Source organism: Pongo abelii, chromosome 6 (assembly GCF_028885655.2).
Source record: "Pongo abelii isolate AG06213 chromosome 6, NHGRI_mPonAbe1-v2.0_pri, whole genome shotgun sequence".
Lineage (NCBI taxonomy): Eukaryota > Metazoa > Chordata > Mammalia > Primates > Hominidae > Pongo > Pongo abelii.
Window position 1 is genome coordinate 127836572 of NC_071991.2, and position 21947 is coordinate 127858518.

General features: G+C 38.0%; 1 protein-coding gene across 2 annotated transcripts in view; it reads right to left on the minus strand.

Moving 5' to 3' along the window:
- Positions 1 to 21947, minus strand: part of COPG2 (COPI coat complex subunit gamma 2) — a 162683-nt gene that overhangs the window by 37090 nt on the left and 103646 nt on the right. For both annotated transcript variants that reach the window (XM_024249541.3, XM_054560634.2), the window contains exons 11-20: positions 21345 to 21412; positions 19130 to 19318; positions 11402 to 11497; positions 10847 to 11090; positions 8723 to 8798; positions 7613 to 7716; positions 6902 to 7027; positions 5687 to 5749; positions 4796 to 4935; positions 4067 to 4238 (exon numbers count right to left, since the gene is read on the minus strand). In XM_024249541.3, coding sequence (XP_024105309.1) covers positions 4067 to 4238; positions 4796 to 4935; positions 5687 to 5749; positions 6902 to 7027; positions 7613 to 7716; positions 8723 to 8798; positions 10847 to 11090; positions 11402 to 11497; positions 19130 to 19318; positions 21345 to 21412 — 1278 coding nt within the window. The remainder of the gene's footprint in view (positions 1 to 4066; positions 4239 to 4795; positions 4936 to 5686; positions 5750 to 6901; positions 7028 to 7612; positions 7717 to 8722; positions 8799 to 10846; positions 11091 to 11401; positions 11498 to 19129; positions 19319 to 21344; positions 21413 to 21947) is intronic.

Consider the following 21947-nt stretch of genomic DNA (forward strand, 5'->3'; position numbering starts at 1 on the left):
GTTTTGAACACTGGAGGTGGGTCATGAGGAAGCTTATACATATTCACATTGTGAATCAATTTCAAGGACAGATGAACAAAGACTGGGCGGTACCAATAGAACAGGGTTTTGTTTTGTTTTTCCCCTAAGGCAAAAGGCAGAAATGAGTGGGTATACCATGATTAAACTGCATTCTGTAGAGATAGGATCATTTAAGTAAAGTCAGCAACAAAAATTAGAGACATTGAAGATGATGGGGTAGAAAAGGGATATCAAATAGGTTAGAAAGATGGCTTGAAAGGAAATGAGGGAAATTTCAGTGAGTTTGAGGAATGGCAGACTGGGTATGTGACAAATGAGTGGGTAAATAAGGAGATCTCAGACTGAGAATCCTGGCAGATCTTTCAATGGGTTAGACTGCAGGAATATTGATTTTAAAGCCAGGCTGAAGCAAATTCTAGTGATAAAGGAAGGGGAAAGGGTGGCTGAATCATAATGTTCTACCAATCCTGCTTTTTTTAGTATTTGAGTTAAAATTCAGATTAAATGCTTGGCTTAGAAGAATGCAAAGTTTCACTGAGCCTCATTAATATGGATCCCAGTGGGTGAGTGGAGGTGAGTTAAAGTAAAAAACTCTGAGGCAAATCTTACTTAACTGAAGTTGTGTTTTTAGTACAGAATGCCAAGTGAATATGGTTAATACCGAACAAAAAATAATGGAAGGGCGACTACAGTAGCTTAAGCTGGCACTTTAAGGAAATGTAGGCAGAAAGTCAAGAAATTAAAATAATTATGAATCATTATATGGCAGGCAATATTTCCAATGAAAATCAGAGAAAATAAACTCACATACATGTACTGTTACAGCTGATCTTAGTACGAATATTTTCTATTAAAGACTGTTTTAAAATAAGTTATTAATATTTGTTGAAATGGTTCCAGATAACAAGAAATATGATGCAATAAAACCTGATAAATAAAAGCAATATAAAGATTAGAATGGTTCTGAATAGGTAGTGGAATAAAAAGTTAAGTTGGTAGCGGCATTAAAAAGGTCCAACATTGGGAATAATTGGTAGAATGTTGGGTGTATATAATATATACTGTTAACGGGTGCAATAAATATTCAGGGGAAACAGAGCTGCTGAAAGAGAATGAATGCTTAGAAGGAATGTTGCCTTAAAGGCTTTTCTAAAACTTTTTAGGTAAAGGACAAATTCTGGGAGGATGAAAGATAATAAGTAGGACTAGTTACATAGAGACTTAGGATGTCCATAGTCTTTCAAGAAATTGCCCAACCTTTGCAAGAAAGTGTTATGTTGTAATATATTGATGTTAGGTTAAAGCAAATTTTTTCAGATAGGGTAGATTTTTATACATTTATAAAGTAAAGGGGAGTAGGAAAGATTAAAGATAGATCAAAGAAAGGAATAATTGATGGAACAACTTTCTGGAAGAGATTAGAGGGTATGTGTCTTTTGAACTCTGGAAGACTTGATTTTAGAGAGGATAAAGGAAGAAAGTGGATAATTCTAGAATTAAACACCAAAAGGTTCTATGTGTCTGGCACAATGTGAAGCAACTTACCTATTATTTCATTTCATTTAATTTCATCCTATTCACAGTCCTAAGAGATCAAATAATTTGTCCAAGATCACACAGTCAGTATGCAGCAGGGCCAGAATTCAAATCCTCATCTGTCTATCAAACCCATATTCCTTTCTATTATGCTATACTGTTTTCAAGTTGAAGGAAATCAAACCAAGAATTTCTGTTTTTTCACTGTGATTATAAGGAAAAATATTATTTTTCTGAAATGAGACATATTGATGTTTAAGACCTTGAGGTGATAGGTAAAATTTGGAATATCTGTGATGGGAAAATGCAAAAAGGAAGGAATGGGTAAAAGATACCTATTACCATCTATGCCCTGGTATTTCACTTCTTCCATTGCACAGCATAGACTTTAGATTGGCCATGGATTAAAAATTTGAGAATTGTGACAAAAAACTAAATAGAAAGGAGTTTGTTTTTTAAGTAGGTATATGATAGGTCAAATATAAACTTACTACTAACAAAACTTTAAACAATTCCCTAAATGCCAAACTTTTATAAACAAAAATCAAACAAACCATCAAGCAAAAGAGTCCATAGCCAGCAGACCAAATGTTGAAATCTCTGGGCTAATTTGTAAGATCTATGTTTTAAAACTCCTTAGTGAAGAGGGGCAAGAAAACCTCTCCTCTTTTTCCTCTCTTGGTGGAAATGTTTTCTGTTGTTGTTGTTGGTTTCTTCCTATACTATATGTAATTTGTATATTGTTGTTTTGTGTATTTTGGTATTATAAAATTGTACTTCTTAGATTCTGTTAAGAATACTTCCTGGGGTGTGAGCCACCTGAGTTATCAGTTAGCAAAATGAACCTGGGGAAGTGGGAAGAGCTAGTATTCTCAATTGGCAAGGGATTGATTCTTCAATGGGTTCAGCATTTCACTTCCCTCTGAAATTAAGTGGCAAAGTGATAGCATCCCTTAAAAAACAGAACGTTGGTGAGAGGCAGAATAGTGGGAGGAATTTTGAAACATGGAGGGATGGCTACTGGAAAAGAACTGATGAAGTGCAGAGTCTCCCCAGACAATGGTAGAAACCGCAGGACTACATTAAGATTGGGCCCAAATACTAGTTTAGAAAAAGGTAAATAAAACTAGCTTTACTTAAGAGTACAGCCAGCTTAATTACTGGCTAGTGGACATATTTCAGACAAATCTAACTGGAGAGAAAAACAGACCAGGAGAGAAAGCGAAGTTATAAGGAAATGGAACTAGAGAAACCTCACAAAGGGATAAAGGAGGTATTAAAGGTTAAAGCCAGATAGCCTTGAGCTCAAAGGAGAAATATTGGAGGCCAGATAGGAAAGTGCCTTCCTACTCAGGGGGTTATGGATCCAGGGTGGCTAAAGAATAGAGGTAGAGTTCCACCCAGGGTCAGAGGGAACAATCTGGGATTCAGACACAGCAGTGGTGCCAACGTGAATCTACCTCGTGCTAGAGTCTGATTAGCCTGGTCTATCACCCAACACAGATAAGACTGGACAGGGGCTCCCAGGAACCAACATCTAAGAAGGGAGTTTGGAGAGGGGCTAAAAGAAAGCAGGTTAAGCCCCAAATGTAACTGAATGATGACCAGGGATAACTATTTACTAGTGCTTTTATGATTTCTTGTAACTCTATAACTTTCCCAGTATTTGTTAATTTTTTAACTTCTGTTTCTCCTGTACTTACGAGCAGTAAAATTTGTTCAAAACATAAATGTGATGTGTGTGCTTATTTCTGTGAAAACTGGGTAACAGTTACAAATATTGTGCACTGAACATGAGAAGAGAAGAAATCAAGGAGGAAAATGACAGTGGGGGGGGGAATCAAGTAGAATAAATACTTGACATTCACCTTCTCAAGTCTCCAAATAAGTAAATACTACTATTGGCACTAGTTGGCTGTCTTTTAGGGGCTATTTTTCCGCCCTGCAAAGACTGCATATGGGTCAAGCAGGGAATTAAAAGCCCCTCTTAATGTGGACACATATGGTTGGCTAAGCCACTCACTAGGCTGAGACATGCTCTCAGACAGCAACCTTATGCTACAGGACCTTCGAAAATGATGTATTTTAAAATGCCAACAATCTACTACATAACCAAGTTCTATCTAACTAGATAGAAACTTCGAGGAGAAGCAGGTCAAGATTCTTCACAGGAGACATCAGGTATATGAACTCTCACAAGTGGTCACATTATTCGAACAGAAAGCTTGAGTTCCTTTTTGTGCTACTGCTATACACACTCAGTTTCTCTTTTAAGTGTTCAGCAAATTTTACTCAGAGATTTAGTTTTAAAATTAATATTTCTGCAGCAGTAACCAATTTTATAAATATATATTCACACACACACAAACACATACACACACACACTCATTATCATTACATTAAATTCTAGAAAAGCACCACATTCTTAAACTGAGCATTTGAAGAGTTGAAGAGCTCACAAGGAAATGCATTCTGAATCACGTATCTCCTCCCTTCTGAGGGTTAGTACCTGCTGTAGGGTCATCATCAGGCAAACGAACAAGAGTGTAACATATTCCTGGTTGGTTATAAGGAAGGCTGGGGGCTGGGATACAAGACAGCACTTCATAGGAATCTGATGGCTCCATCTGCACTGTCACTTTTTCCAGCAGCTGGTCATTGAGAGTGTTGGTGCAGTCAAACTGAAAAGTCAGTAAATGGAAAAGTTGTGAAGGATAACAAGTTATCCTTCCTACTCATAACCCACTACTCAGCTCTGGAACCCACTATACCTTCTATCTCTAAAGAGCAGGGTAGGTCTCCTCCTAAGATTCTTCTTTTGGCAACAGGGAGAGCCTTATTCTTGAGGTCTTTTGTTTATATTATTCATCAGTTTTTTCTCTTTCCTGAGACTGCTGTACCAAACAAGATGGCAGAAGTCTGATGGCTGTCAAATCTAAGTTCTCAGAATAGCCCACTTAATCTACCCTGATGTTAAATGATGATTTTAGAAAATTGGTTATACTTTATGTTGTCCAACTTCTTCACACATTTCAGTTTTATGTCCTTTAGATTTTAACCATCAAAAGTTACCCATCACATGAAGGGATCTCTATAGCTCTGGTGTTAAGCAAGAAAACCAGAAATTCTGCCAAATTAATTCTCTATAAAAGAAACTAGAATTATAGGTAAAGGGTATTTGTCTCAAAGCATACCAGTTTATACTAAATCTCTACAGGAGTCAAGGGCATTATCTTACCTGGAACACGATGTGATTGGTAAACATGTGCTTGATACATCGAACAAAATATTCTGTCTCTGCTTCTGTAAGTTGAACAGGCTCAGAAGACTTGAACAAGGGTCCTATATTCAGAAACTCAGGAATGGCAGCCAATTGTTCTATCAAGAAAAAAGAACGTAGGCTATGAAGAAGACAGGGAAAGACTTTAGTCTGGATGCTTAAAAAATGCTTTAGTTGGCCAGGTGCAGTGGCTCACGCCTGTAATCCCAGCACTTTGGGAGGCTGAGGCGGGCGGATCACGAGGTCAGGAGATCGAGACCATCCTGGCTAACATTGTGAAACCTCGCCTCTACTAAAAATAAAAAAAAATTAGTCAGGCATGGTGGCGGACGCCTGTACTCCCAGCTACTCGGGAGGCTGAGGCAGGAGAATGGTGTGAACCCAGGAGGCAGAGCTTGCAGCGAGCCGATATCGCACCACTGCACTCCAGCCTGGGTGACAGAGCGAGACTCTGTCTCAAAAAAAAAAAAATGCTTTAGTTTCCATAGCCTTACTAATAGTTGAACATTCAACTAATATGTCCCCAAGTTTTAGTGATCTTTCAAGTAAGTGAGCTTATACATTAATGAAAGCAAAAAGCAAAAAAAAAAAAAGAAAGTAAATACTTATTTTACAATGAGTTCCCTGTTAACCAACGAGATACAGAAAAGAAAAACATTCCCAATTAGCAATCACAAACTGGAAAGTTCATGGACTCCGGGTAGCCTCAGCAACTATACCCTATGGTGTTCAGCCACACGAAGATTTCCTATACTGAGAACTGATCAATTTGAGTAAGACTGGTGGACTTTATTATATTTACAACACCTAGGGGCAAGATTATTACATCTAATCATCAAATCATCATACCTTGGAAAATGTCTTGCCTGGAAGGAGCCAACTTCTCTGGCTTAGTAGCCACAAGTGTGATTTCTATAAAGACAGATATGAGCAAGTAAGTGAACTTCTCCCCCTACTATCAAGCTAGCAATGCAGACAGAAAGACAGGAGAGCAGACATTTCTAGCAGATGTATAATGAGCTATTACTAAATCATACTTATAGGTTATCTATCACTTCTGGTGGGGGGACACTCAAAATGTATTTAGTGAACATATGTTGTGGAATCATAAAGTAAGCCCTAAAAATATAGAATTTGATTTAAATGGACTGGAATGTACAAAAATTACTCATAAAAGGAAAAACAATTTATTTTAAAAATCTTCTCATGATCAAAATAGGAAAAATTATATCAACAGAAAAACTGAAAATGTTGAAAAGAAGCATAAAATTGTTTCTTCCCAGTTTTGTGTTCTCACCACTAAACATTTATGTCTTCTTTTGTTTTTGGTTTTTTTTTTAAGTTTTAAAGTTAGATTTTCTTTGGGAATATTTTTTATGATTGTGTCCCATAAATTCTTTTAAGACGAACCTCCAATAACAAAATCAATTAACTTAGAGATTATCAACTTCAGAAAATAAAAATAGGAGGCGACAGCACTATTACTGCTCTGAGATGCACAGTGGCAACTGACTTCAGATACTGTAATGCTTTGCATTAAAAAAAAAACCCTTCATCTTGGAGTGCATTTCATATTACTGCTTTTACGTAAAAACCAGGAGTTTTTTTTAAACTCTAATAAAAATATGTCTTAAATCTAAAAGATTTAGAAGGGGTGACAATTGGCCGAGCACGGTGGCTCCCGCCTGTAATCCTAGCACTGTGGGAGGCCGAGGCGGGTGGATCACCTGAGGTCAGGAGTTCAAGACCAACCTGGCCAACATGGTGAAATCCAGTCTCTACTAAAAATAGAAAAATTAGCCAGGCGTGGTGGCGCATGCCTGTAATCCCACCTACTCGGGAGGCTGAGGAAGCAGACTCGCTTGAACCCGGGAGGTAAAGGTTGTGGCGACTAGAGATCGCACCGCTGTGCTCCAGCCTGTGTGACGGGAGCGAGACTCGATCTCAAAAAAAAAAAAAAAAAAAAAAAAAAAGAGTGACAATTAAATGAGTATTAGAGAAAATATGCTAATATTTTTTAGTTTTGCAAAACTACTTATACACAGAAAAACGAATAGAGTTAACCTGCTTTCTGTTCGAAGACAGGAGCCATAGCAAGAGGAATTGATTTCATGTCAAATGGTTTTTCTGAAGGCTCCAACGTGTACTGGTGTAAGGCTTTTTCCATCCCTGGTACAGAGACCGTCAAACCTGTGAAACACAGAGAAATCTCAGCATTATAACCTCTTGCCAATCCTCGAATCCAAATAGGCCCAGGTTTGTAATATTTATGTAAGCTTTCTGAAGGAAGAGAAAAATATAACCAAAAGCTTTATAACCTAAATATAAAGGATATTCTTGAAATTACCTTATAAACTTATAAACTGACTTATTTCATTCCAGGAAACATGGGAGCATAGCATACACATTTTCAACAAAATGTATGTACCTCCCAGAAAAGAAAGCAACTTAGCTATATGGGAATAATGATAGCATAAGAAAACGGGAAAAACGTAAACCCATCCAAGAGAGAGTTCAAGGAGAACCAGGAATAAGTGAGCAACGTTCTTAAAAAATGTAAGGGCCCAATCTATATTCTTATAGATTGTTGCATAGGAATTACCATCACCAAATTAGAAAATATCCTATAAACACAGGTTTCTCTAGAAATGGAAGTGCACTCAAAGACAAAAACCAAGCATTTGCCTAGTGAAGTTAGCTCATATGCAAATCATGAAATATGCTTCCAAGACACCATTTGAGGAACAAAAGTGTACATCCTTGGCTTTCACTGACCATTAAAGATATATGTGGCATTTAGTGCCATCTGCCTCTGCTGCAGCACATTCAGATAGAAGGTAGCTCTGTCTCGTACCTCATCATCAGTATCCATCATACACCTGTCCAGGGGAAACAGAATAGTCATGTCACAGTACCCCAAAGACTTCCAATAGCTCTACTACCAAATCTAAAGGACACAGCTCAGGTCGTCATTTGATACTATCTTTAAAAAAGTGCTCAACAATAGCCAACAGTGGCTCCTAAAGTCTCCACAAACCTTGGGTACTGCTCTGAATTACTAAAGAAATACTGTTACTGTGAATCACAAGCACTACATAAGTAGGCATTAAAATAACGAGCACAAGAACATGAAATACCAGTCTGGAGTCTTTTCTTCCATCTGTAACCACATGACCCTGTTGAAGACTTAGACTTCTCTGTAATTAGGAAATGGGAGTATTATACTTTCCAAGGATACTAAAAAGATAAATTCAAAATCCAGCCATTGTTATTGCTCAAATGACAATTTGTTTTACGTAAACTAGCCAACCTTTGGCTTGTAATTTATCTGCTTCAATTATAAGATGCAATCACAGTTTGCTAAAGCAAGTCTTTTCCTCATCAAATAGAGTCATGAAGACAATGAAAAACTATTATTTTTAACTCTGCATAGTGAATTACCTAATAGTTTTTTTAAGTAAGCCCCTGTTGTACAAATTGAGGCACATGTATTTAAGTCACTTTCTCAAAATCATGTGAGAGAAAGCCAAAATCAAATGTGACATGTACCTAGCAAATAAAACCCTATGGAGAACTAATATTTTAGGGAATGGGGCTGGGAAGAGAAGCTCTATAAATAAGAGTGAGGAGTGATGGAAACATGTAGGCTATTGTGTAAACCAAGGCTAGGGGCTTTCATGAAGTGATCAGTCAATAGTACATCAAATTGATTGAGAGGTATACAAAATTACTAAAAAGAGAAAGGAATTGCCATTTGCTCCTGACTTGCTCCAATAGCTCTACTCTTAGGGCTTAGAGTGCATCCGCCCTATGGTAGAATGAGGATTTCACTATTTAACGATATAAAATTCTTATTTTTTTTAAAAAAGACATTATTTAACTTACCTCTGTAAGAGTACAAGGATGCTTGGGAGAAGACTCTCATTCTGAGCCCCAAATTTAGCCAAAGCACTCACAGCAGCTATAATGAAGCATACAATTATGCTACATAAATATTGGTTTCTCAGAGTTAACCAATAACCATTTGAAAAAAAAATAGAAAAGTGTCCCCATGTTCAATGGAGATAAACTCTCTTGTTTTATTGAGTGTTTCTTGATCTTATTTCTTTGATACTGTTAAGCATAAATAGAATTCTGCAAGCCCAAGAGAGCTCTGAATAGGAAAATCTTCCAAAAATTGAGGAAAAAGATTCATACAGATTTTCTGTAGGAGCTGTATCTCCACCCCACCACAACCCCTTATATATCACACTGATGTGATTAAGCTCTAATCTCAAACAACCAGCCCCAAGCATAAAAAGAAATTCTATTATTAAAATTCCTCTCATTCAACAAAGATTCATTGTTCACCAAACTTTTGTCAGGAATTGTGCCAGGTACTGGGACAGATAAAAGACATGTCCCTGATCTCAAGGAGCTACACTCTAGTGGGAAAGATAGGTATGTAGAGAAAGAATTACAACACATCATAAGTAAGTCCATGGAAGAAATATATCCAGGACGCTATGTGAATACACAGAAAGGAACTAAATCCGAATTGGTGGTGGAAAACTAAGACAAAGAGTTAACACATATTACTTGAGCTAAAATCTGAAGAACAAGTACTGTTAGCCAGAGGAAAGAGGCAGGATAAGAGTATTAGAGGCAGAGAAAATAACAAGTTCGAATGGCCCCTGCCCAGAGAAGAAAGTGTGGTATATTACTGGACAGTTGGGCAAGGCTGAGCATAGGACCCATGCTGGAGAGCAAGAAGAGACAAGGGAGAGACTGGCAATAAAACAAAATTAGGGTATGGTTTAATCTCAACATTATTATTAAAGGATATTAAATATGAGACAAATTTGTATATTTGAAAGTCCCCCCCACCTTTTTTTTTTTAGCAGAGTGTAAAGAATAGGCTGGATATATGCGAGTCTAGAAGCAGTCAGATAGCTAGGCATCTGAAATGGATGAGATCCTTAATCAGCACCATGAAAATAGAAGAGAGAATGAAGAAATATTAAGGAGACACAATTGAAAGCACTTTGCTAAAGAACAGATAGGGGCTGTAAGGCAGCAGAACAAGATTCTATCTTGATAACTGAGTGGATGATGAATGTGAGGTTAGTTTGAATTTCAGGTTGAGTTTGAAGTGCTTTAAGTTATTTGGACAAACAAGTTCAGGAAAGAGACATGATTGGAATGTCACAGCCTATCAGTAGAGCTCTGAAAATGATCACCAAGAGGAATGCAGATGTTCAGAAGTCAAAATCTTACAGAGAACTAATATTTTAAGGAATGAGGCTGGAAAGAGGAGCTCTATAAATAAGAGTGACGAGTGATGGAAACATGTAGGCTATTGTGGAAACCAACGCTACGGGGTTTCACGAAGTGTTCAGTCAATAGCACATCAAGTGGACTGAGTGTAAACAAAGGTAAGAACATTAAAGTATCTAACTTGATTTTACAACTAGTTTATAAGTAATTTTCAATAAAATTACTTCAGAGGATTTTTAAGGGAGAGCTACATTATACTGAGTTAAAGAGAAAAATGAATAATGAATTCATGCAGGCAGCTAATAATGGCTACTTCAAGTTTATCTCCGAGGGGAAGGAAAGTATAGTCAGTAGCTAGTGAAAGGCTCATAGATAGTTTACATCTTTAATGGGAGAGATTTGGATCTATTCATATGCTAAGGGAAAGAAAGATTAGGGAGGAAAAGTCACTTAAAAATATATATATAGAAACATATAAACAAATTCTACAAACATTCATACTTACGGCTATAACTGAAAAAACGGATGAGCCATCATAGTATTCCTATCATACTGAAAGCAAAAGGTTATTTGTCTAATCTAAGGCAAAAATGAGGATGGAAACTGAGTACAAAGAAAGATATCTGGGCCCTAAGCATGCTCTAAAATCCCACCATCCAACAAATCCTGCACCTTCATTTTCCAATTTCATTATCACTCTCTTAAGTATTTCAAAAGATCAGCATCGTCAATATCAATGTCCCAATGACTCACCAGCTCTGACAGCCTCATTCTCCAGGACAACCCTATTAAAAATAAAGCGGATATATTTGGAGGGGACAGGCGTTCTAGGGCCCTCTTTGCCCAACAAGTGTAGAATCTTAGTAGCCAGAACAGTGTGTTCACAGTCCTCAATGAATTCACAAAGGTGGGCTAGGCCTGCTTCTTTACTCTCAGGGTTCTCTTCCACAATGCTGATTATGCAGTCCACAATGGCCCGCTTGTACTCAAAGCCTCCCTGGCAAAAAAGAAGATAAAATGCCATTCATTCTAGGGACACATTTTGGAGAAATGCTTACACTCCAAGGTTTATGCTTATAATATTCAAATTTCATTTCCCACCTTTTATGAGAGAAACAAAAGTGTTTTTTCTCCAAGTGGGGAAAGCAAAGCAATGGCATGTTTAGTAATAAGACGGTAACCAGACTTAGTGTACTACTTGAGAGGCATACTGAGATGATAAAGAAATCTTAAAACACTATGGTATTTCATGGCAATCCTAAGAATTTAAGACAGCAACTTCCTATGATTAAAAAGTAGTCTACCTACATCATCTCGGAGCATGTTGGAGAGGAAAGTCATCATGACACTGTGCTTTCGAGGGTATTTCTGACAGAGAGCACTAATTGCCTGTACAACCACCACCTGTAGAAAAACAAAAAGAATATTCACTTTTATGACTGTACAACCACCACCTATAAAAAGCAAACACAGAAAAGACATTCATCTTTATAACTTTGGCTACTAAACATATTTTCCTACTTACTCACTACAAGCTAAGAAGATACTGTAGTTGCCTAAAATGACAATAATTGTTCCTCATGGAAGATAACCAAGGAGACCACAAAGGAAAATACAAAGCAATGTAAAAATAAAGTTCATTCAAGAGATCCCTTCCCTCTGCCTCAAACAAATAATCACATCAAAGATTTTAAAGTGAACCATAAAGATAAAAAGCTTGAACAGACTGATTTCCATAGAAGAATAGAGAAAGCTATCAAGGAACTACTTCACAAAATGGTTTCTAGGGGAATTTTACCACAATTTTAAAGACCAGTGTCAGCCAGGCATGGTGGCTCATGCCTGTAATCCCAGCACTTTGGGACGCTAAGGTGGGTGGATCACCAAAGGTCAGGAGTTCGAGACCAGCCTGACCTATATGCTGAAAAACCGTCTCTATTAAAAAAATACAAATATTAGCCGGGTGTGGTGGCGTGGGCCTGCAGTCCCAGCTACTCGGAGAGGCTGAGACATGAGAATTGCTTGAACCTAGGAGGCGGAGGTTGCAGTGAGCTGAGATTGCACCACTGCACTCCAGCCTGGGTGACAGAGAGAGACTCTGTCTCAAAAAATAAATAAAATAAAATAAAATAAAAGACCAGTGTCAAGATGTGTGAAGAATGTGATACTTGTGGCTAACAAGTTAACCTGTCACAATTTCATGGATGCTGGTAGAAAACACGAGACTCCTGGCTCAGCGATGAAAGACAGTTAACTACTCACAGCAGTAGCAGTAGCCAGAGGATGAGCATTTTGGGGTGGGTCTCCTGAGCCCCAATTCCCAAAGTGCAATGCAAAGAGAGCCAGATAATACCTGGTCTTGCAGTAGGCTGCATTACCAAATAAGAACCCTAAGGATGGAACTTGAACATTTTACAGTGAGGAGTAAGCACGCCTGTCCTTTTTTCTGAAGGAAAACATTATTACATTGGACCATAAACATGTTTGCTTTTTTGCCCCAGAGGGATTTTTGCCCAAATACTATTAGTATTTCCTGGGGCTGCAAGGAAATCTTCCCTTTCCTTTAGAGGGAGACAAGATCTCTTATCTTCTAAGGCCAGAAGATGTCTTGTATTATAGAAAGGGAATACAGTTATGGTAGCAGGAAACAGAGGGCAGTTAGCGCCTAACTTGCAAGATGTGCAGAAATGAGAAGAGACTCATGTAGAATTTAGAATTGTCTACCAACAATCGGATAACCCCAAATCCATATATACAGTTTCAGAGCATAGAAAATGAAAGAAAATCTCCATAATGTTTGTATGAAGCAATGATACTTAAGCCTAATAAAGATGGTATATATATACAGAAAGAAAAATTACAGACTAAAATCATTTATAAATACTGATGTAAAAATTCTAAGAAATAATATTAGTTAATAGATTCTAACACTACATTAAAGAAATAATGCACCGTGATGAAATGGGGTTTATCAAGAATGTAAAGATGGTTCGGCATTAGAAAATTGATAAAATAACATCACATTCATGAGTCAAAGGATTATATCCAAAATGCTGAAAAGCCTTTGACAAAATCCAACATCCATTCCTAATAAACATTCTTGAAAAAAAAAAGGAATAGATGGATATGTCCATAACATAAACATATATACTTCAATCCTAATGCCAGCATATTACTTAATATGGAACCCTGAGAGGCATTCCCATTGAGGTCAGAAGTGTTGCAAGGATGCCACTATCTCCACAATTATTTAGCATTATTCTGGAGATATTAGCCAATGCAGTTAGATAAGGGAAAACAAAGAAACAAGAATTGGAGAAGACAAAACAAACAAAAATATCTTTATTTTTAGATGACATGATGGTATATATGAAAACCCTAGAGAATGAATAATAAAACTAACTTGATAATTCACCAAGGCAGCAGGATATAAAATTAACATGCAAAACCAGTAATATTCATATACATAAATGATAACCAGGTAGAAGATAAAATGGAATAAAAAACATTTATAATAGCAATGAAAAAGGTAAGTCATTTAGAAATAAGCATTTTAAAGCCATTCAAAACTAATATAAAAATATTTTTTAAAAAACATTCTTGAAAGGCATAAAAGCAGATTTGAACAAATTAAGACATCCTTGTTCTTAGGATGTTCCAACATCATCAGGATATGTATTCTCCCCTAACTTATGAATTTAATGTGATCCCAACAGAAAATGTCAACAAGGTTTTTTATGAAGCTAGACAACTTGATACTAAAGTTCATTAGAAAAATAAACATGTGGCTGGGCATGGTGGCTCACACCTGTAATCCCAGCACTTTGGGAGGTCGAGGCGGGTGGATCACCTGAGGTCAGGAGCTCGAGAACAGCCTGGCCAACATGGTGAAACCTCGTCTCCACTAAAGATACAAAAAATTAGCTGGGCGTGGTGGCGGGTGCCTGTAATCCCAGCTACTTGGGAGGCTGAGGCAGGATAATCGCTTGAACCTGGGAGGGGGAGGTTGCAGAGTGAGCCGAGATCACGCCATTGCACTCCAGCCTGGGCAGCAAGAATGAAATTCCATCTCAAAAAAAAAAGAAACATGCAAGAATAGCCAGGAAAACAATGAAAATAAAGAACTATGATGGAGGGCTAAGCATCCTACAAAGCTTCTATATTTAGAACAGAGTGTAGCAGTAGTATATGAATAAACAGACCAATGTATAAGTAGAAAAGACACTCCAGAAACAGACTCAAGTATATATGCAACTTTTTTGAGTTTGTATGAACATACAAACTCAAGTACATATGATAAAGATGATGTCTCAAATTATTGGGGCAAAGATGGTCTTAAAAATTTTCTTTCAGCTTTCCCGTCTATAGAAAAAATTAAAATAATTTTTTTTTTAGATAAGGTAATGTGGTTTGGATCTGTGCCCCCACCCAAATCTCATGTTGAATTGTAATCGCCAGTGTTGGAGGTGGGGCCTGGTGGGAGGTGACTGGATCATGGGGGCAGATTTCCCTGCTGGTGCTGTTCTTGTGATAGTAAGTTCTTGTGAGACCTGGTCATTTAAAAGTGTGTGACACTGCTCTGCACCCCCCTTGGTCATGCTCCTGCCATGTAAGACGTCTGCTCCTGTTTTGCCTTCCACTGTGAGTAAAAGGCTGCCCCAGAAGCAGATGCTGCCATGCTTCCTGTTCAGCCTGCAGAACTGTGAGCCAATTAAACCTCTTTTCTTTATAAATTACCCAGTCTCAGGTGTTTCTTTATAGTAGTGTGACAACAGACTAATACACAAGATCTTGCTCTGTTGCCCAGGACAGAGTGCAGTGGCATGATCACAGCTCACTGCAGCCCCAACCTCCCAGGCTCAAGTGATCCTCCCACTTCAGCCTCCCAAGTAACTGGGATTATAGGTGTGCACCACCATGTCTGACTAATTTTTGTATTTTTTTGTAGAGACAGGGTCTCACTATGTTGCCCAGGCTGGTCTTGAACTCCTGGACTCAAGCGAGGCCTCTGCCTCGGCGTCCCAAAGTGCTGGGATTAAAGGTGTGAGCTACCACACCTGGCCTTAAATAAAATTCTGGGGGGCAACTAACTGTGTAGTCAATGGAAAAGGATAAGATTGAATCTGTTTATAGCATATATAATAAAAAAATTCAACGGACCAGAGATCTAAGTGTAAAATATGAAACTATAAATGTATTAGAAGAGAACATGAGTGAATTACTCTAAAATTTGAAGGGAATATAATTTTTAATTATGACTCAAAGTCAAATAAAATAAAAGGTTGGCAAATATGACTACCTAAAAAAAATAACACTTTTGCATGTCAAAAGACATCATAAGAAAAGTCAAAAGACAAATGACAAACTGGGAGAAAATATTCATAATATCTTTCACAGATAAAGAGCTAATATCCTGAATATACAAAAAAATTAAGGAAACAAAAGACTAAAAATCCTAAAGAAAATGGGGAAAATGCAGGTGGGCATGGTGGCTCATGCCTATAATCCCAGCACTTTCGGAGGCTGAGGTGGGTGAACTGCCTGAGCTCAGGAGTTCAAGACCAGCCTGGGCAATCAATCCTTTTGCCTTTCTCCCAATGGTGAAACCCTCTCTCTACAAAAAAAGCAAAATTAGTCAGGCATGGTGGCTTATGCCTGTAGTCTCAGCTACTTGGGAGGCTAAGGCAGGAAGATCACCTGAGCCCAGGAAGGTTGAGGCTGCAATGAGCTATGATTATGCAACTGTACTCCAGCCTGAGTGACAGGGTGAGATCCTGTCTCAAAAAAAAAAAAAAAAAAAAAAAAAAGATGGGAAGGGGTAAAATACAAAACTGAAAGCAAACTGAAATGAATCTATCTGTATTTCAAGAGATTTATATAACTGCACTGAAAAAAAAGAAGAAATAACCCACTTAGTCAATATTCAACTATTCTGTGTGCAGATGTTAAAAGATCAATTATAAACTAGCAGTTCTTTCCATACTATACATACATAAAACAACAGTAATAACAGACACATATATTATTCTTAACTATTATTTCATTTATACTTCACAATAACTCTATGAGGTAAGTACTATTATTATCTCCATTGTACAGCTAAGGAAGCTGAGGCAGTAAGAATTTATGTGACCCACCTGAGGTCACATATCTAATAAGTGGTAGAATCAGGATTTAAACCCAGGGATTTTGATTCTAAAGGTCATTCTCTTCACCACCACAAAGACTGCCTCCAAAACTTCTAACTCCTTCGCCTGACATTTTTAATTAGTCTTGTGCACAGCTGCAACCACTGCCTGGCCAAGGAGGGACAGGGAGATCTCAGTCTCACAGCATCCTGCTGCAGGACAGTAGGTATTGTCCTAAATATGCCATCCTGTGCATCATTAGGATATGCATAGGATAAATTAGGATACGCATTAGGATAAATCTGCTATCCTATGCATCATTAGGACAATACCTACTGCCCTGCAGCAGGATGCCGTGAGACTGAGACATGAGCAGGCTGCTCTCTTCATGGTTTCTTGCCCATACTGGTTGCCTGGGAGGTGCCCTACCCTCTCTGGTCCCAGCCCCAAGGTGCCATTTTGAGAGTTTAACACTGGGCTGTGCCCTGCTCTCAACCTGAGTTAGGGATGATGCAGTTGCAGCTGCTACCTGGCCAAGGAGGGCAGGGACACCAGGCTATCCTACACATATCTAGGATCATACCCACTGCTCCGCAGCAGGGAGCTGTCAGACTGACATGTGACCAGACCACACTTCTCACGGCTTCTTGCCCATACTGCAAACCTGGGAGGGACCCCTCCCTCTCTGCTCCCAGGTCCATGGCACCATTTTGAGGGTTTAATGCTGGGCTGTGCCCCACCCTGGGTTGAGTTCAAGATGATGTGGCTGCAGCCACCACTTGGTCAAGGAGGGACAGGGAAGCCAGGTTCCCCTACACATACTTAGGACAATATCCAGTGCTCTCCAATGGGCTGCTGTGAGACTCAGACCCAAGGGAACCACACTCCTCACAGCTTCTTCCCCATGCTGCTCACCTGAAGGGTCCCCATCGTCTCTGGCCACAAGCCCACAGCTGGCACCATTTTGAGAGTTTAAAGCTGGGCTATGCCCCACCCTCAGGCTGAGTTTGAGGTGATGTGGCAGCAGCTGTCATCCAACTGGGGGAGGGACATGGGATAACAAGCTCTCCTGAACACACTCAGCATAATACCCACCACCCTGCTACAGGCAGCTGTGGGACTGGGGCCTAGCCTACCCAACCCATCACAGCTTCTGCCAACACCAACATAGACTGCTTGTGTCCCTGTGGGTTGCTCCAACACCACTACGGCCCATCACCCACATCACCCCAGCTGCCAGGGGCCGGAGAACCCACTCACACACTGAGCTCACTGCTCTCAGTATCTCTTTCTAGCAAGCCACCTGGAGGTCCAAGCATAGCCCTCTAGTACCCACAAACACTGGAGCCAGTGTAAGCTGGGCCTAAAAATAGGCACACTTGGTGTGCTGCTGCCACTGGAGCCCAAAGACTGACTATGTGTCCAGATCCCCAGCTAAACTTCACCACAACCTCAATTAATGCCTGTACCCTAAGTCACTGAGGAATCACAGAGACCACTGATCCTGTGTACTGCTCAAGAGGTCATACAAAGATCTCACTACCACAGGCACTCAAAATCAAAGCCAAGGTATCTTAATAACAAATACACGTCTTTAGGAAAAAACTCACTCCTACAAATGCAATTTGAAAAAACTAGAACAGCAACTGCTACACCAGATGCACAAAACTGTCTGCTTGAATACACGGGTAAAGTTTGTTTTTTAAAAGTCTGGATGCATACTAAGTAGAGAGTAAATAGGGTTAGTTATATTACTTGACTGAGTATAAAGAAAGAATGAAGCAATAAAATGTTTCTACTTTTATTCTTTTAACTGAAATTTATTTATTTATTTTTTAAAATCATCTCTGACATACTCTCACCAGTTCTATTCAACCCCATTCTGGAAGTACTTTTTTAATTAGGCAAGAAAAAGAAAGGAAAGGCATTTGGATTGGATATAAAGAAGTAAAACTGTCTCTATTCACAAATGGCACAATTATTTATATAGATAATCTCAAGGAATATGTATAATGATGACTAGAACCAGTAAAGGTACTCAGCAAGGTTACAGGATACAAAGTCAATATGGAAAAGTATTTTTTAAAAGTTTTTCATTAGTAGTAAACAATAAAATAAAAATTTTAATAAAATATCAAAAGCATAAAATATTTAGATATAAATTTAACAAGAGATTTGCAAGACCTCTAAACCCTACAAAACACTGCTCAGAGAAATTAAAGAAGATCTAAAGGGAGAGATATACCATATTCATGAAATAGAAAAATAATGTTAAGATGTCAGTTCTCCCCAAATTGATTTACAGATTCAACACAATCCCAGTCATAATCCTAGCAGGCTTGTTTAGTAGAAATGGATAAATTGGTCCTAAATTTCATAGGAAATGCAAAGGAACCAGAATATTAAAAAAGAAGAAGTTGGAAGACCACACTACTTAAGATGTACCATAATGCTACATTAACCAATATTAGTGTGGTACTGGTACTGGATTGACAAACAGTTTAGTAACATAATACAAAGCCCAAAAATATACCTAAAATTATATGGGTATTTGCTTTGTAGACAAAGGTGCCAAAGCACTCCAACAGGGAAAAAGAAGTATTTCCAACAAATTATGGTGGAATACAGTAGATATCAGTATGGAAAAAATACTGAACTCAACAAACAGTAATTCAAGTTGGATCATTGCCTAAAATGTAAAATCTAAAACCATAAAGCATTTAGCCTAAAGCATGAGAAAATAAGTAGATAAAGGTTTCTTAGGGGACAGTAATAACCATGAAAGAAAAAAACTGATAAATTAGACTTCACAAAAATTTAAAACTTCTGCTTCTCAAATGACACTGTTAAGAAAATAAATAGGCACCCAACAGACTGGGAGAAAATATGATCATGTTTAAACTCTTACCTTGAACTCATCTGAGATTTCAGACACAAAAGAAGATATCTGCTTCATGAGCCTGTCCACACTGCTCTCACTTCCTGTTTTGAGGAGTGTGGTAATGGCTAAGGTAGCAATGCTTCTGTTTGAGTCTGTGATTAAGTTTTCTAAGTCCAGATTGCAGGCAGTAACAGCAGAGGGGTGCTTCATTGCCACCTTGTGGAAGGGCAAGAAAAAAAATTAAGCAAATTGCTTTTGATAAAGGCCAGAACTTAAATTTTAATTGAGGTAAGTGGCAATCCAAAGAGGACAGGATAAGTTAAAAGTAATTGTTTCAAAAAGAATGGCTCCAGTTAACAAGGTATATCTTTTAATAAATGATCAATGGCCAGAGTATAGCATCGTACTCTCTTTTGTTAGGTTCCTCTAACCTTTCTAACATTACCATTTTAAAAAAATTATAATTGGCCTGTATTTCTTTATAGTACATGTGTTCATATATGTCTATTCTATTAGATGTTAGCAGCACTGACAACAGGATCTAGCATAGTAGACAGTGCTCGACAAAGACTTATCAGTTAAAAAATACTGCTGCATTTCAAGATGCAAACTCCAGCCAAACTGCATTATCTATGGTTACTACATGGTCTGCCATTCTCCTGCATCCTTGTTTTTGTTGATGTTGTCCCACCTCTTTGTCTATCCCAATATTGGTATGGAATCCCTTACCCACAATTTGGAAAATCCGAAAACACTCTGGAAAGCAAAGCATTGGGATGAAAATCCATTTAACAGCAAAATATGACACAAACTAATGCAAAACTCTTTAATTCTTAATTTATACCACTTGACAAGGATAGTCATATGTTTTGTGCAAAAATATTAATGTTTTTTAATGGTGGGATGCTGCCCCAGGCCCACTGGGGTTAGTAAATAAGAGATAACACCATATAACCTTCCTAAAATTTAACTAAAAGCAAATTCTGAGACACACCTGGCCCCAAGATTAGAGATGAGGGATTGTAGACCTGTATCAACTCTTTAAAAACAATTTAGGCTGGGCCTGGTGGCTCATACCTGTAATCCCAGCACTCTGGGAGGCCAAGGTGGGCAGATTACCTGAGGTCACGAGTTTGAGACCAGCCTGGCCAACATGGCGAAACCCTGTCTCTACTAAAAATACAAAAGTTAGCCGGGCATGGTGGCAGGTGCCTGTGATCCCTGCTATTTCAGAGGCTGAGGCATGAGAATCGCTTGAACCCGGGAGGCGGAGGTTGCAGTGTGCCGAGATCGCGCCACTGCACTCCAGCCTGGGAGACAATGTGAGACTCTGTCTCCAAAAAAAATAAATAAATAAAAAACAATTTAAATTGTTGTTCTATAAAGATTTCTTCCATGGCTGCTCTAAACTTCTCTTTTCTTCAACTGTTTACACAATTAATTTATAATTATGTATTGCCTATGACAAGTCTTCTATTACATTTAACTTTCATTTACATTTTCTATGCTTATTTAATTTATTCTGTGTTTCTGTATTATATCCTCTAAATCTATACTGTCTAATAACGTAGCCAACAGCAACATGTGACTACCAGGCATTTGAAAGGTGGTTAATCTAAACTGAGTACGCTGTAAATGTAAATGTACTGGATGTCAAAAACTTGAGATATGTAAAAATATCTATTACATGTTGAGATGACATATGTATTATGATAAAATATACTATTAAAATTAATTTTACCTTAAAAATTTTAATGTGGTTATTATAAAATTTAAAATTATATATGTGATTCACATTGGGTTTCTACTGGACAGGGCTGCTGTAGACCAGCACTGAGCAAGAGAACTTTCTTCAATGACAGAAATGTTCAAGATCTGCACTGTCCAATAGCCACTGACCACATGTGGCTGTGAGTACAAGAAGTGTGACTCATGTGACTGAGGGCTGAATTTTTTATTTTAATTAATTTAAATTGAAATAGCCACTGGTGGCTAATGGCCACCATATTGGACAGTGTGGCTCTTGAATATAAAATGCTTAGAAGTCAGAAATGAGTTATAATCTTCAGCTAAATAATAATAAAAATGAGCACACCCAAGGCCACAAATACAAGTGAAGTGTTGTAGAGGTGAAGCCCATAAATCATATATACTAACCTTGGAGAGAAAACCAAATACTTCACATTTAATGTTTCTCAATTAAATATTGATATAAGTCAATAGTTAGCAAAGAAACACCTACCTTGTTCAAGGTCCTCACAGCTGCATATCTCAAGGCTGGCTTAGGAGAACTACAGAAAAGTTGAAGAACTAAAAAATAATAATAATAATATGTAACATTAAGTAATATTACATATACATACTGTGAATACGCCTGGCTTAGGAGAACTACAGAAAAGTTGAAGAAGTAAAATACAGATATAGATACAGTGAATATTACCTATATATGCTGTGAATATTCCTCATCTCATCATATACCATATAGCTGAAAATACAGTACATAATGAATCACATTCAAAACATGCATAAATTTCATCACAGCATCAAAAATTTACATGAAAAATGTAACATCAAAATAGAAAAAGCACTTTTGGGGCGCCTGTAGTCCCAGCTACTCGGGAGGCTGAGGCAGAAGAATGGCATGAACCCAGGAGGCAGAGCTTGCAGTAAGCCGAGCTATCGCGCCACTGCACTCCTGCCTCAGTGACAGAGCGAGACTCCATCTCAAAAAAAAAAAAAAAAAAGAAAAAGCACTTTTGGTCAGTTATAAAAACTTAAATAGGAAACAAAGTTTGCTCTTTTTTAAAAAAAATCAGAATATCCATTAATACCTGAACTAAATGGT